At 34.8% G+C, this 16,879-nt stretch overlaps 1 protein-coding gene across 1 annotated transcript; it reads left to right on the top strand.

Annotated features, from left to right (window-relative positions):
- The first annotated feature begins 1,400 nt into the window (after positions 1-1,400).
- On the top strand, positions 1,401-6,105 carry LOC139701065 (zinc finger protein piragua-like). Its single transcript, XM_071599639.1, has 3 exons — positions 1,401-1,559; positions 3,011-3,184; positions 5,410-6,105. Exons 1-3 carry the CDS (start codon positions 1,401-1,403, stop codon positions 6,103-6,105), a joined length of 1,029 nt encoding a protein of 342 aa, XP_071455740.1.
- Positions 6,106-16,879: the final 10,774 nt, after the last annotated feature.

Genomic DNA, 16,879 nt, shown 5'->3' with positions numbered 1-16,879 from the left:
CCAGTAAAAAATTAACCAAATATGAAACTTTAGGAATGAGATTCGAAGACATTAACACCGAAGGCGCAGAATAAAAATTGTCAACCCGAACGATTCGGTAATAAAAACAAGCTCTCACGAATTTTCTAGATAATGCAAAGCTGTAGGCACTCTAAAATATAAAACCATACATAGACACAGTAATCAACCCGAAGGTCGGTTTGGTAGGTCATGGTGAAGTTCACCCTGTACTAAGCTCGACATCGTGTGAAAGTCTCACATCAGGGTAAGGGGGCCAGTTCCTTTCAACTGGCCGGTTATGGTTTCCCAGAAAGATCTGGTGCCCTAAAATCACATAGCTTGGGTGGAGCTGCATGTGCCCAAAGTAGTTTGCCCGGGAATCGAACCCGGGCTCTCCGATCAGCAAGTCCAACGCTCTACCCCTTGCACTACCGCGTACCACTTTAAAATATATACTCATTATATTTGAACAATTGTAAATGAAACTGTCATTTTTCTAAATATAATCTGAATACAATATTATAATCAACAAGAATCTTATTTGAGTTTTAATTTTTGTTCCCTACCTAGTATATTTATTTAATCTAATGAGCTAAAAAAATAAGTTGATTGTTGAAAAAGTATTATTTTTTCAGGAAAAGAACAATATACCTTCGCAGTAACAAATTCTCTCTCATGTATGTTTAAGTGTGGGACGCGGTAGTCCAGTGCGTAGAGCGTTAGACTACTGACCGTGGGTCCCGGGCAAGGCACTCTGGGCACCTGCAGCTCCGCCCAAGGTATGTGATTTTTTGGGTAACAGATCATCCTGGGAAACCATAACCGGCACAGGGAAAGGAACTGCCCCCCCTACCCTAATATGTGAATTTAACACGCCGTCGGGCTTAGTACTGGGTGAACTCTACCATCACCTACCAAACCGGCCTTCGGGTTGGTTACTGTGTTTATGGGTTTTTATATGTATAAATACTGACGGCTCTGGTATAAAATAAAAAATAGCGGGCCTCAGATTTTAGGGAGCAAATAATTTTCGTTGCTCAAACCGAGTAATATTATTAATATATTATTCATTCAGAAATAAAGTTTCTAAAATACAATTTGTGGTCTAATAGCGACAAAATATTAATTCATCTTTGCCATTGCGCTCATTTTCATACTGCATAAATGGCGTACTATGGCTAAACCCAGGTGACGCTTCTCCACTATAAAGCGGCTCAAACTATCAAAGCAACGGAAGGAGCCAATGACGAGCAAGCAGCCAAATCAGTGGTTTGTTATTGTGGACAGTAAAGAAATACGATTCAGTGTTTTTCGGGAACTTAATTTTATATTCCGTGTGGTGAGGATTGCGATTTTAATCCGAAAGTTAGCATATATATGGTAACTTTGTCCCAGAAGAAATGGATGACACAATGTCTGGCGAAACCGTAAACATTCAAGAAATATGTAGGCTGTGCCTATCTGTGGATGCATTTCGGCTTCCCATTTTTCACGATAGCCTTGATAAACAAGTTTCAATTACACTTACTGACCGGATATTCGCCTGTTTGAACATAAAGGTGAGTTGTGCATTGGTTACTCTGCAAAATTACCTTGAAATAATTAGTTACTCGGAGGTACTTTACCTATAATAATTAGCTCGGAAGCTATTTATCTCTTCAGTACGTCGTCCCTGATAATAGGTTTGTTTTTTACGGTATTTCCTCATTAAGGTTGGTAGTAAAGCACACAGTAATTACTGTCGAATGTAAGAATTATGAAAACTACGCAAAAGGTAAATTACTGGGATTTTTTTTGGGAATTTAGCGGTTTAATTATCATCATATTATTTTACTATACAAAGAAACTTATTGCACAGACACAATTGAAAAATTAAACGGATCTGGAAAGACATACGTGAACAGAGCACAGCGTTTACAGGCAATTGTTCAGGCTTATTGAATTTTGGATTTATTTAGTGTTAGTTCAGTTATGTGCTCTTAACTTATTCCCTTTTGTTGCCATTCTTGTTTCGGGTGTTAAGTTGGGAGCATTTGCCGAAGAAATTTATTAAATTTTCCCCTAGGTGTAGTTTTGAAATTGAATTGGTACTAATAAATTGCAGTGGGGTATTACATAGCATGAAGTAAGACCTTAGCTTGGGGTGCAGACGTGTGTATTAAAACTTTACCATTGAATCAGTTATCTACTAGGATGTTTGGGTTTGTTTACATCTTTGCAGTCAGGTAACTTCCCAAATAGACTGATATTGTACTCATGGTATATATAGTAGATAGTACATACATATCACAATATTTATTTGTATTTGTGTCACATTAGCCCTAACCTTTACTGTTCAAATAAGTGGTGAGAGAGGGGCCCAGATGGGTTATTTGCCCCAGGCGTTTTGCAGTTGGGTCGCCAAAATAATTGTCCTATTCTGAATTTGTGTTAGCAATCGTAAATTTTCCATGATAAAAACCAGTATGGGGTGGAAATTTAGGAGTCGGAAGCAGTTCTTCCCGTTCCGAACAGACCCTACTTTCGGCCCTTTATTTTTCCCATAGATACATCATACTCATCACTCCGGTAACTTTTAATGTGAAAATTAGCATTTCTAAGCAGTTATGTCAGTATACAGGAGGGAGCATAACCTGAGAATCATTCATTTAATAAGTTTAAATGAGAGTTTTATCAAAAATAGCATAATTATGCAAGCAAACTTTATATAAGCAAACGACCTTTGCTTTAAAATTTGTATAAATAGTGTTTCATGAAATGTTTAATTCCGGGAACGTTAATTTTTGGATCCACAGGAAATCATGCTTAACAGTGTGAGGAATTTTTACATGCCCTGTTATAAATGGAAAGAGAAGTTAATTTCACAGGAAACTGTACATGCTTTCTGTGGCCCACCCAATGTACTCGCTATGGCAGAGCAAATACGTATCTTCTTAATAGTGTATGCCCATTAACCCTTTCTAATTTTTTTTCAATCCTACTCTGGAGTAAGTATGTTTTTCTATTACAGGTATCTCTTAATGATCCATTATCTCATCTGATATGCCACCGCTGCCTGTACAAAGTGGATGAATTTTACCAGTTTAAAATGAGTTGCCAAAAGTCAGAAGCATTACTAATGGAAACAAAGAAAAGGCTGAATATTGGAATTGAAGCTGTTACCAGCAATGGTAGCTGGGAGGAGGTGAGCAGAGAAGATACGATTGTTACAATCGCTGAGAATAATTATTTTTGCTAAATTATTTGAATATTGGTATGATCCCTATGTTTGCTGATAATGTAATGAAAGCAATTTCCCTTGAAGAATATACTTCTCTATCGAACAATCTGCATGAAACTATGCATGCAATTTATTCTTGGAGTGAAAATAATTCTCAGAATTTAAGTAAGGAAAATTAAAATTGAAATTATTTATCCAATGCAGACAAATTCTGATAAATTGCCTTCCTTTACGCTTAACAATGATTCTGTCGAACCCTCGGATGTTGTCATCTTTTTAGGGTTAAGAGGAAATCAAAACACGTTAACTATGGGGATCATATTGAATTTGTTAGTGCAAAAATCACTTCAAATATAAGTATATTTGCAATACAGTTTGGGGAGAAAGCGTCAGCCCATGTTCACAGAAATATGTATATATGATTGTAAGATCTATTCATATCTGCATATGGCGTACTGGGGTCACTGTAGCATACAAACAAGGTGCTTTGAAGAAGAGCTGGTAGAACTATATGCAAAATAAATAAACTTCAAGCTGCATTAACTTTTCAAAGAATTCAGATTAGTAACTGTGCCATCATTGTGAATGTGTGTTTTTTTAGGAAGTACCCTTTGGAAAAATTTCTGATATCTATAGCCATGATCCAAGAGACTTGCATGAATCTACGTGTAAATGACCTGGTATGGCATTTTATTTAGATAATCTGAGTATTAGATAACTTACTTACGTAATCCCTTATATGGCATAGTTAAGGTTATAGTGAGCATTGAAATAAATCTGAAGACATAAATGAACCTACGGTTGTCATCAAAGTCCTTCAGAGGCATCAGAATAGTATCTTGAGCAGGAATGGTCGTATTTGTGTCTATGCTGGCTCTGGTATTTATTCTCTGTTATCACTTTGTACCCTTGATATTATCTTTTCACATAGCCTATGCCTGTACATGTGTCCTTTGCCACGTTTGATTGTATGGAAAATTGATGATAGATAAATGGAGTTTAATAAGAATATACTTGTTATTTATCAGCCGAGGACAGGATGTAAGTCAAACTAAAAATTAATCAATACAATATTGAATTCAGTCGCTCATTGGCTGCATGGCAATAATTTACAACTAAATGCAAGAAAAACAGTTAACTTGGTATTCAGTAATAAAGACCTTCAGTCAAATATTTCTGTAGAAATAGGAAACTAATTGATTTCCGAGTTGGAACATACCAATTCATTGGATTTAAAAATAGACAATAAGTTAAGCTGGAGGTTCCAAATGGAAAAATGTAGTGTAAAACTATGCTCAGCCCTATTCCTTTTACGATATCTTCCTAACTATTGTAATGCAGAAGTACTAATCCCAGTATACAATGGAATACTTGAGTCCATAGCTCGATGTGGCGTCATTTGCTGGGGAGTTCAGCACATGGAAACATCAATAGGATCTCACCCTTCAAAAAAGTGCATAAAGGGTTATATTTAAACTAAATGCAAGAAAATCCTGCAGGGAGTATTTCAAATGTCACAAAATTATGACCATTCCCTGTATATATTATATGCATAATGTGATTCTGTATGCCTGCACCAAAACCCCTTCTCTGGTCAGAAATAGAGATATTCACAAGTATGACACCAGGGGTAAGGATAATCTTTACAATGGCCATTGCCGAGCAGCAGTACTACAAAAAACCCCAGAAGTTTCAGGAAGACTGCTCTTTAATCGACCTCCTGAAGAGCTAAAAAAAATACTTCCCCAAGAATATAAATTTTTTAAAATGTTAAAAGACTTCTTTGTAAATAATGTTTTTTATAGTGTCCAAGAATACATTGAAAGAGCCAATGCAGGGAAATCAATTTTTTAAATCTCCAATACCCGTTAGTTAGTTACCCAAAAGTAAACATATTGCTATATCACTATGCATACAACCAAAATGTTTCATTTTATAAGTTGAAAATTTTGATATATATTTGATTACAACATTTGATCCCATATTGTTTTCTCTTGGCAGATATTGAAAATATTGACACTAACTTCTAATGCAATTCCATAGTCAAAGGCTAGATAAATCAGCTTTTCCAAGTTATATAATATTTTGCATGTCCATCCATCTTGTTTATAATTAAATTAAATTATATACTGATACAATTAGACATCAGATGTTTCGGAATCGTATGTTAATGACAGTTCAATCAACAGGAGGTGGCTGAGCAGAAGTGCTCGGTGGCATCCGAGATGTTCCAGCCTCGAGAAATTGAGTCCGGAGGAGCCGATGGCACGGCAGGTGCAGAGGAGAATTCGACAGAGAGAGTTAACAATGCAGATTCCGAGATGAGCCAGCCTTGCCTGACCCCAAGCAATTTGGTGGTTGCTCTGTTGGAGGAGGAAGAGAACAATGGAGTCACCAGTGGTGGTGGTGGTGCTGCCAGCAGTGAGGGGCTGCACATGTCCTTCGCGGCAGAAGGTAAAGTGGAGCATGGGGGGAACCCATGGTTTGACAGGTCCGGGTGCAACATGGAGAGGCCCCCTCTGCCCATCACCAATGCAGTGCTCTCGGTTGCATCCACGCTGAAAGCTTACAATTTTCGAAATGAGCCAAAGCTACCCGCCCTGCCCAAGGTGCCGAAGAAGAGAAAAACGCCTACAAAGAACTTGTTGAGGGGCTCCTCAGAGAACCAGGAGAGGGTGAAGAAGTATGCCTGCGAGCATTGTCCAATGTCCTTTAACTTCCGATCAAATTTGCTGCGGCATGAGCGGGTGCACTCTGGAGAGCGTCCCTTCAAGTGTAAAATATGCTCCAAGTCATTCTCGCAGAATGAACATTTGGTTCGGCATGATCGGGTCCACAATAAAGGGATACCAGTGGTGACCATGTATGAGGGCCAAGAATTGTAGGGCTCGGCTCGTGCCCAAAATGGAATATCCAAGTTCAAACACACAACGTGCAGCAATATTCTTTTAATCTACGAGAGCATTTTATATGTGGTCAACCTTTTGTAATTTTGTCGGGGCACATTCCATGAGTTTTGTGTGGAGAGCATGGTGAAAGTCACCCTTTTGCCTTGGAATGTAATCATTTTTGTATTTCATTGCATATTTGCAAGTGGGTGCGAGAGGAAATTCAGGTTGCATGCATGACGGTGAGTGGAATATATGAAGCATTTACTTTGGGGAAAATTTGCATTTTGAAAGATTTAATTTTGTGATGTTGTCTATTCCATATCAAAGGATTACATGGGAGAAAAATTCAATTGAGGTATTTATTTGTCTCAAATTTTTACCCAATTGGAATGAGATCAAAATGTTTGAATTTTGTTATGTCACGTTTATTTGCATTTCAGCTACGCAAGGAAAAATTTATTTTTATATATATTTTGATCTGATTAATGAGGTAAATCAAATAATTATAAAGAGGCACACATATTCATTTATCCCTTAAAAAATTTTCTTATCAATTAATGTTGCTCCAGGAATAGATGAACTAATGCATCCAAAGAATTAATTCCATTGTGTGAGAATTGTGTGATTGATGCCTATCTAGTACATGCTTCAGTTTGAATTACTTCACGAGTCATTTGGTAATCAACAATAAATGTTGCCTGGAATTGTCGTTAATGTGTGGTGATTTGAACTGCGGCAAACGGGAGGGTTTAATTTGAATCATCCATCAAGTTTTTTTTTGAGGGAATCAGTATTTTTAGAGATGAATTATTACTCGTCTTTGTGTGGATGACTATGGCATGTGTAGTGGAAGAAAGAATATTTTTTTATTGATTATAAAAGTCAAATATTTAAACCATTTATTTAACATAACTTAGGCTTTTTCATTCTTAGTTTTTAAGAGTGAATCGTTAGGAGTGAAAAACTTGAATATTTTTATCTAGTCATTCTTGCTTCAAATTGTGGAAGTATAGTGTCTTTTCAAAAAAATGTTTTAATTTTTTATTGAAAAGGAGTGTTTTATAATTTGTGGTGAATGCCATTTGAATTATAATTTTTAATTTTTGTCATGATGACAAGATTGTAATTTCACTCATATCTGTGTTCATTTGAAGGACATTGTTTCACTGCGTAGGGTCATTGTATGAGTGATCATTGAGTAGTCTAATTTATTTGTATTGGCTTAAAAGTGTCTAAGTGCACTTGACCAAGTGCGTAGAGAACTAAATGATCTGTATTAGTGTTCTTGGTGTTGTGTAAGATATTGTGTGAATTAATATTTTTTTATTTATTTTTTCATACTTGCTATTTGTATATTGAGATAATGTGTCAATATCACCATGAGTGTAGGTAGATACTTTTAAATTATTCATTTGTGGATGTGGCCAGTTCTTCTGTTACGTGCATGCAAATTTTCTAGATATTCTTAATTTATATTTTTATCCCCTTGACCGCATCATGTCACACTTTCAAATAATAATTTTATTATCTTTACCTAAATCTTTATGAAATTATAAATATATATATATATGTGCCCGAATGAACATTTTGGACTCAAACCATTTAGAAGATTATTTTTATGCACTATTTGAAACATTTATTTGAGTAAAGGCTTTACAGATCCCCAAGGTTCATCAGATTAATTATTGTGGGAAATAATTGCATATTTATGACATATAAGTAGTTCAATTCACCAATGTCAAAACTATGCATTGTTATTCATGTACTTCATGAACAGTAACTAAGAAGAAACCCTAAAAATATATGATATTGAAGCATGGGGAATGGTTTAATGCTTTAATAAAGGCTCTGTGATTTTTTTTTTTTTTTCAAAATGATAATTTTATATTATTTTTAGTTGTCTTGATCATCTCAGTCTTCTATCTTCTTTCATCACTCGTTTGTCACAAACAGTATCCTTGAAAATTTCATGTATTTTATATATATATATATATATATATATATATATATATATATATATATACATATACATATAATGTAAATATATATAAATATATATGTATATATATATATACATATATGTGCATATATATATATATGTACATATATGTGCATATATATATATGTATATATATATGTATATATATATGTGCATATATATATATATATATATGTATATATATATATATATATATATATATATATGTATCATATATATATATATATATATATGATACATATATATATATATATATATATATATATATACATGTATCATATATATATATATATATATATATATACATGATATATATATATATATATATGTATCATATATATATATATATATATATATATATATATATATATATATATATATATATATATATATATATATATATATATATATATATATGTACTTAAAGGACTGCAGGAAAATTTGATGTTCTTATTGAACAGAATCTTCACCCTGTGGAATGACCAAGATTATTATTTATGACAAAAATAAAACGATTAGAGGAAGAAAAACGCCATCAATGGCTCTTATTTAGCTCATTTATTTACTTTCTATATGATTTGTGCCACTATTCTCCAGGTGCAGGTTTATTTTGTTGACAAGGTGACCTTGTTTATCCTAAATGAAGTTGCGCAAACTCTTGCCTGGGGGTATTAAATAGAGCACACAGTGCCACAGTTATAATACTTGGAAGATTTTTTCTAGAAAAGTGCTCTGCCGTCTTGCTTGTTTTCATGTATTTTTTCAATGCCAATCTTAGTTAGACTTTCATGTGCAAAATAATTCATTATCTTTCCTTCAAAACTTGAATGTAAAATTTAGTTGGAATTATATACATTAATAATTATAGGCGACCCTGTATTTATGCGTAAACCAGACAATGAGTGACTCTATCCCTCCCCTCTACGTGATCAGATATTTTGGGTGCCATTGAAGATGACGAACAAGTTGTAATCATTATTTATGAGAGAAGGAATTAATTAAAATAGAATGAATCCACACAGTCACGGACAGTATACATGGCTCCCCAGGAAATGCCATTATAGAAACAAAATAGAGATTCATAATAGAAAGAATAAACTATAATTACTTGAGTGATCTTGATTTCTCTCTCTTGCTGATGGGGGTGTAAGAATCAATCAAGTCCTCAGCCTAATGAATCTATACACTGCAAAATTATTCTTTATTCTTATCTGTACATTATGGAAAAATATGAATTTCTTACATTAACGTATGTATTGAAAATTTCCAGGCGATGAAAATCCTTAGTAGTTTCATTATAAGCTCCATCCTCCTGGAGTTTCATATCTCAACTGGGGCTCATGGAATGTGTCACTTGGAACTGCCATAAACCTGCAAAAGTGTCTTAGACATACAGACTTGCTAGACATACGTCCAGTCGTGTCACTCTCATTCCTTGAGCATCTTTGGTCGGGGGCCTGTATTTCAGACATGAGGTGCTTCTGCATATAATTCTCTGCTTTCAGATTAGCCAATGATTTCTCAACTGCAGTGGTTATGCTTCGTTCTTGTTGCCATTGAAATAATTCTTGAAAGTCTCATTCATTTTTTCAGTACTATTATCCATCATAAGAACTGTAATTCCTAAAATTTCATTCTGGTTTTGCAATTATTACAAAGCCAAATGACATTTGTCAGAAGTCATAATTGTTAACAAATATCCTGCTCTGTACAAAGATGATATAATTTGAATGATTCTTATGACCCTCTAATATTAAAATAATTTTGTACCCAGTTTTTGGTAGTTCTTTGAATGGCTACACTTATTGAAAAACTGTCTCCATTTCTCTCCATTTATTCATGGTATACTAGATTAATTATCCATTTATATTAAATTGTCACCAATTGATATGGTGATGGCATTGATGATGAGCTGTCAGTTAAACAATATTTCTTTTGTACTTTGATTTGAAAAAGATTGACTGAAAATTATAAATGATGAACTTCTCTCTTATCTGTTTATGGGTAAGAGTAAGTGATGCATCATTGGTGATTCATGCATCCCCATATAAATATTCAATCTCAGTGACTTTTAGAGATTTTGACTTTGGCCTCTTACATTTTGCACATTAGGGTACTGTTAAGTAATTCAAAGAGCCAGTACGATGGGTCCCTGCTTTGCATCAATAGTCAAATCATATGGTGAACATCTCATAAATTGTCCTTATGCACTCATATATTTGTGATAATTTGCCCCAGACGATCTCTTGCATAAATATTAAAATGCATCAACTGAGTTTTATATTTATTTTGAAAAACTGCATGGGAAAAACCATGGTGGAAAGTGACATAATTTTCAATGCATACCCACAAGTTAATGTGATTCATGAACCTGACTTGTTATGAATGATAATGTATCATCTCTTATTGCCTGACTCATTTGCTATCTGGAAAACCACCTGCCCAGCACAGTGAGGCATCTAACTTCTCAGTTGCATCTCATTGAATACCTGGGATAAAATAACTTTAAGGCTTACAGTATTCAATATCGACCTATTCCATTGAATGAATTGTTGTAAAACAGACCAATGAAATATCACGTATCAACATCAACAGATTTGAATTATCTCAAACTCTTAATTATAATGAGTAACAGTATTGAATACATACAATGCATTAAGTGAGCATTTTTTATTATCTGTTGGTAGTGGTGACAAAGCTAATTATTATTATTATTATTGATACTCCTTCCATATGAGGTCTTCTCTCATCTTCCCCAATTCAATTCAGAAGTGGTGTTACTCACAGTGTAACATTTGGCCCTCATAAAATAAGAATGAGGAACTCAGGCCATCACCAGTAGCAAAATGGAATTTATTTGCGGACAGGGAGAGCGATTAAGAGAGAGAGAGAGAGAGCAAGAATGCCAATGGAGGGAATTTTTATTTGAATGCTGCAAAACCAATTCAGAAGACTTTTACATCGCCTGTTTTGTCATCAAAAACATTTTTCACATCTGCTGTTCTCACAGCCTTCCCCAAGTCAGAACTAAATGAGAGCTTACTAAGAGGGAATATAGTGGTAGTGGGTATGCCATGTTCTTCTTTTCACTCTGCCATCGATTAAATTCTCTCCTGAGACAGCATGTTTATGATTTGGGGGTTATTTGTTAAAATTCAGAGGTCAGATCCATCTCAAAAGCTAACACACTTTCTATTTTTGGCAATAGTGTGGCACTTTACTCTGTAGAAAGTGAGTGGCAGACTCCTATAGTACTTCTGGTATGAGGAAAGTCTCTTTGATTTCAATGAAAACCTTTAGTTAAGCACTCTGGCGATAGCAAATGCACCAAACCTTGCTACATGTTTTGTGATTTTGCTAGCCCTGACAAGACAATAGCTCAAACCATATGATAAAGTCAAACGGGTGACATGACAATAATGTGTATTTTTAACCAGATTTCATAAACACCAGGATATATAATGTGAGAATCATTGCAATGCATACCTAATTGTTTACCAGCATGAAGTTAATATGAAACAGCAGTGTGCTCACGGCCCACAAGATGCCAAAACTCCTGGGATGCAATTGTAGCATGAGAACATGTTCCATTGTAAAGTGTCATGAGCTTCTTCGAAGAGTGCATTGTAAAGGAAATCTGTAATAGCATAAGGAGGGACCCATTGTGTATCGCATGCACCATTTCTGTAATACAGGGTGCAGCAGGATAACTTCTAGTTTCCAAAACGCAATAAAACCCATTTTATGAAACAATATTTTTATTATTGTGTTAAATGTAGGTACATACTTGAAGTTTTGTTTTTCACAATTTTGAAAATAAAATCAGATAGTTGTCCCCCCCCATTGTCCATACATTGAATAAGCCGATTTCTGGCATTTGTCATGGTCCTTACCAGTGTAGGAGCAGGTATGTTGGCAATTTCTAGCCGGATGTTGCCCTTTAGGTCTTGTAGGGTCCTTGGACGGTTGATATAAATGCTAGATTTCAAAAAATTCCACAAAAAAATTGCAACGGGTCGAATTGGGGGAGCTGGCTGGCCACTCCAAATCGTCCCTTATTGAGATGAGGCGCTCCAGGAAGTGTTCCCTCAACACAGCCATCGATGCCCTTGAAGTGTGAGCTGATGCTCTCTCCTGTTGGAACCAAATGTTCCCGAAGTCCAGTTCATCAATTCGTAGAAAAAAAATTCCTCCAACATGTTTACATACCGGTCTGAATTCACTGTCACTGTAACTTCATTTTCTTCAGAAATCCAGGGACCAACAATACTGACTGAGGATGCACACCACACTATGACTTTAGGTAAATGCAAAGGCATTTGATGCAATTCTCTGGGATAGGTGTCAGCCCAGTAGCAGATGTTCTGTTTGTTCACGTATCCATTTGCATGAAAATGGGCTTCATCCCTGAAAAACACAATTGCATCCTCAGGAATGTTTTTTAGAAGAGCCTCATATATGTTCCTCCGAGAATTGAAGTCACGTTGTCAGAGTTCTCGCACTATCCTTAACTTATAAGGATGGTAATCAAGTCATAGAGAAGAATTTGCCTCACTGAACAATCACAAAGTCCAAGGGATGACACGTTTGTGCGCTGAATGCCAAGGGGATTGCAAGATGGCAGCTCTCACTGCCTCAATGTCCTTAGGTGACCTGATGGGGCGAGGGGCTCCAGTTCTTCATCTGGTCGCACGTGTGGTTTGTCTGAACGTAGTGACCCATGCAGCAATTGAATTCTGGTCCGGGAGGGGGCCCAACGGGGCTACATGGAAGCAATTTCGGAAGGCCCGCTGGGTTCCAATAACAGAACATCTGTTCAATATGTAAGCCTCGGCGGCAAACGCACGCTCCTTACTGTTCCAATGCAAGATGGCAACTGACCAGGGTGGGGGGAAAACGTTAGATCCCCAGCTGTCGATTGAGACCACTTTTACCCAACTACAACCTCTATAGCCTGATTGGCAAGCATTTCAAAAAGCATAGTCATGTTGCCGCACCCTATATGACGAGCCCTAGCCCGTTATTGTGGGCATGGTATCATTGTCAAACATATTTGAATTTTTGTTCATGAAAAAGTTTGATTAGTGGTAAAATGTAGAATGGCAACATGCCTCTCAAAGTGAAGATACTCTTCTCATTACAAATCTAAAGTCATTCATTCACACATTTTCATTCCTGTTGCACCCAATGATTTTGTCAGTATGATATTAAAAAAATATGCTCAAAGAAATGAATTAAATGCATTAGAATGGTACCGATTCAAAACTGGGGCTGCCAGTTTAAAATGGCGTCATCATAGCAATTCTTGGGATAACTTTTTTTTTACTCTTTTATTTTCTTGTTTCTTTATTTGAATCCTGGCCGAGGAAATGTGCCTGGTGGTGGTTTCTTTGACCCCCTCATCAATTTTTGTTTACATTTTGCCCACAATCACTGTTTATGACGAAATCCTTTGTCCTGTCACGTGTTTGGATTTTTTTAGTTCCAATTGAAATAAGATCCTTGAATTTGGTGCTCCTGAGATTTTGGCCTAATTTCCTGACCATGATTGTGACTCATTCACATGTGAATGCATTTATATTTTCTGAGCAATTAAAGTTAAGTAAATAAATTTTGGTACTCCAAAAAACTAGTCAAAATGCTGCCCTTTGAAGTGTTCTTTAAATATCACTCAGATGTGAATTGGGGAAAAAATTTTGGTAGGAAATTGAAATTTAAGCCTTATATGGCCTAAGAGTTGATTTATTGTTTCTTATCCTTAGGATTTAACTGATAAACTAACTAAATTTTGAGGCTATAATATATTTTCTAATGTAAAATTGAAAACATTCTCAATCTTTTTCAAGGAAGATCAATTTCAAGCACCACCTCTCCAGAAAATGAAGGTACTCCTTATACATTAAGGCAATCCCAGTGTTTAAAGTTTCAGCAATTCTATTCTTTCTACTTCATTCATGCTTGCACAATACTCACATAGCTCTAGTTAAGAAGTTTGCTGATAACTAGTCTGAAAGAGAGTATTCAACTGAAAAGTGCTATTTTTATGAGGTATGTCAATCATGTTTGCAAGCACAGTGGCATTCATGTTTTATAGAGACGATTGCTTTTCTAGGGATGAAAGTATTGTAAAGGTATGTGTTTTTAGCCACATTTGGTAATGGAAAGCCCTCCGTACCAGACGGGATTAAAGGAATGACTGATATCTTTCCTGTAAATGCACTATTTTTAATATTTGTCACTGTGTGTTTGACAGAAATTTATGTAGCTTATTATTTGAAACATAGTTCCTACCATCAAGGATTGAGGGAGGTTGAAATTTCTTTAATGTCATTAGTTTATCACTCTCTTTATATATATGCTCTGTGAACTAAATATTGAGACTTTGCCATAATTTCACTTTTATAGGATGAAAAAGCAACTCATAAGTGACAAAAAAATCCCTGAATTTAGATATTTTTAATGCTAAATACAGTTATTTAGCAAACACATCATCAACTTACATTAAATACTACTGGTTAATTTTTGGAGGTAAGAAACAGCATTGTGTGAAATTAACTTAAGCTGATTCATTTTTATGCTGAATAAATTCTGCGTGCAGAGTATTTTTATTATGAAATCAGTCTTTCCAGAGAAGTTACAGTATTTTTAAAGGCTTAAAAATGATATTTTTATTAAGAGTAACTAATCACTGTATTTTTGACCATGTGAAATTTTTTTCTATCCCATTTGTCAGCAATTAACAAAATTATCAAAGTAATTTATTGACTTAAAAGACTCATGTCCTGCTATTACCAAAGCTTGGTAATCAATTTTTCCAATGATCTTCGCATAATATTATCAAATTAGTAGTGTTTTGCCATTCCCGAGAGATTTTCTTTCATCTATTTGGGTTGATAACTATTTTTTATATGAAGTCAATTGAACAAAGATATATTTTAAAATTAAATTCTTATTTAAGTTATGTGTATATTATTTAGGCATGCATTTTGCACCAAAGTTCTTAAATTTTTTAAATGGAAACAAAGACATACTCATGAATTTATTAATTTGAATAGGAACCATCTCTCTCATATTGGATTACTTTGACTTGAGGATAGCAGTTTCTCATTAAAAACTGATGAGCAGTAAGTTGAGTTACATCATCATGGTACTATGTATTATGTTCAATGGAAATTTGGATTAGGCACTCCATATGCAATAAAGCACAATGTAACCTCTTGACTACTGTTAAGTTGAAATTTGTAGTGGTGTGCAGTAGATGCTTCTGTCAGGTGTCGTTGAATAAAATCATAGCCTCACTCAACCAGGATATTAGCTTATTCCCCTGCAGTATGGGTATCACCTCATTTTTGAAAGATAATCATTTGTGATTAGTTTGGTCAATATTTGAGGTGGTGTAAAAATAGGTTTTTGACCTTAAAAGACATTTTTTGTTTTATGTATCACCTGAAGGTGTTTGATCAATTTATTAAAAATTGATTTTTGTACCATGCATTGGAATGGTAAGAACTAAAAGTGTCTTGAAAGTGAAAGAGTAATGTATTTTGCTGGCCTAGTTGTGAATGTGTCATAAATTATTTAATTTAGGCAAATGTAGCCCTATTTCTTTGTAACTGTGTCCCAAATTGTGTAGTCATTGCTGAAAGAATATCAAAGTGGTGAGCTAATTTGTAAAGGCTGAAATATATTTATTTGCTTAAAACAGATAGAGATTTTCATTATTGATACATACCTATGCTTTGTTATAATAAATGAAATTTTCTTTGTGAGACTGTACCTACTTATATGATTATTGGCCATGACATCATTCTTTTTTTATAAGTACGACTGTATTTAAAAATATATTTGTTTGTGTAACCACGCAACGCAATATGAATACCCTATGTGCATATTTTATATTCTTTCCACATCAAAGCCCTGGTGAATGACCTCCACGTTAAATTAACCTTTGCCTGAATTCTCTCAATGGTACTATCCCAGGCATTTGTCATAATTCTTGACTTCCTGACCACCTTGATTCCTCTGTGCCCCCATTTTCTACCAAGCAAATGATAAATATATTGAATAGCTATTTTAATCCACCTTGAAAGTGATCCTTTAGTTTTGAAATTGATTGGAAACAGTGATGGGGAAGTTGCATGGTACATATTTTACTCCACCACATCTGTGTGAATCAGCAACAATTGTTGAGAGAACTCGGGCGAAGAACATTACTTGATTTGAGCCACAGATTAAGTTTAACCTTGCTGGGAAGTTTTTTTATCATTTATCCTATTGATCTCTTTATTTTAATTCTCTTATTTTTTTAAATTATGTGTTCATTTTAAAATTAATTTTCAATGATTCAGGAATGGCTGCAGGGATCATGCTCCAGGAAGTTGAAGGAGCCAAGTCAGTAAGATCATGAAATTGGTACATTGAAGCAAAGCAAGAATTGATTTCCATTTATTCAACTGTGAAATAATAAAATTATAGTAAATTTTGTGATCCACTCTGATGAGAAAGACATATGCCAATCTCACTCTCCCTTTTCTCCATACAGTGCTGATTAATAAAATTTGAAATGAGTAAAATGAAATCCAGCCATGAAGGAACTCATAATGCTATTAAGGCATTCCATAAAAAATATAAAGGTTTTAATATTTTCAGCATTACAGTTTAATTAAATAGCTACTGCATCTGATTTGTTGGCCTTATATTACTTCTTTATTCTTTTTCTGATTTTGTATAGTACTTGAATTTACTATTATCACCCCAGAATTCTTCCTT

The sequence above is a fragment of the Hetaerina americana genome, unplaced genomic scaffold, assembly GCF_022747635.1.
Source record: "Hetaerina americana unplaced genomic scaffold, ioHetAmer1.1.p SCAF_11, whole genome shotgun sequence".
NCBI classification, from domain to species: Eukaryota; Metazoa; Arthropoda; class Insecta; order Odonata; family Calopterygidae; genus Hetaerina; species Hetaerina americana.
Note: the sequence above shows the minus strand (reverse complement) of the source record. Positions and strands in the feature narration are given on the sequence as shown.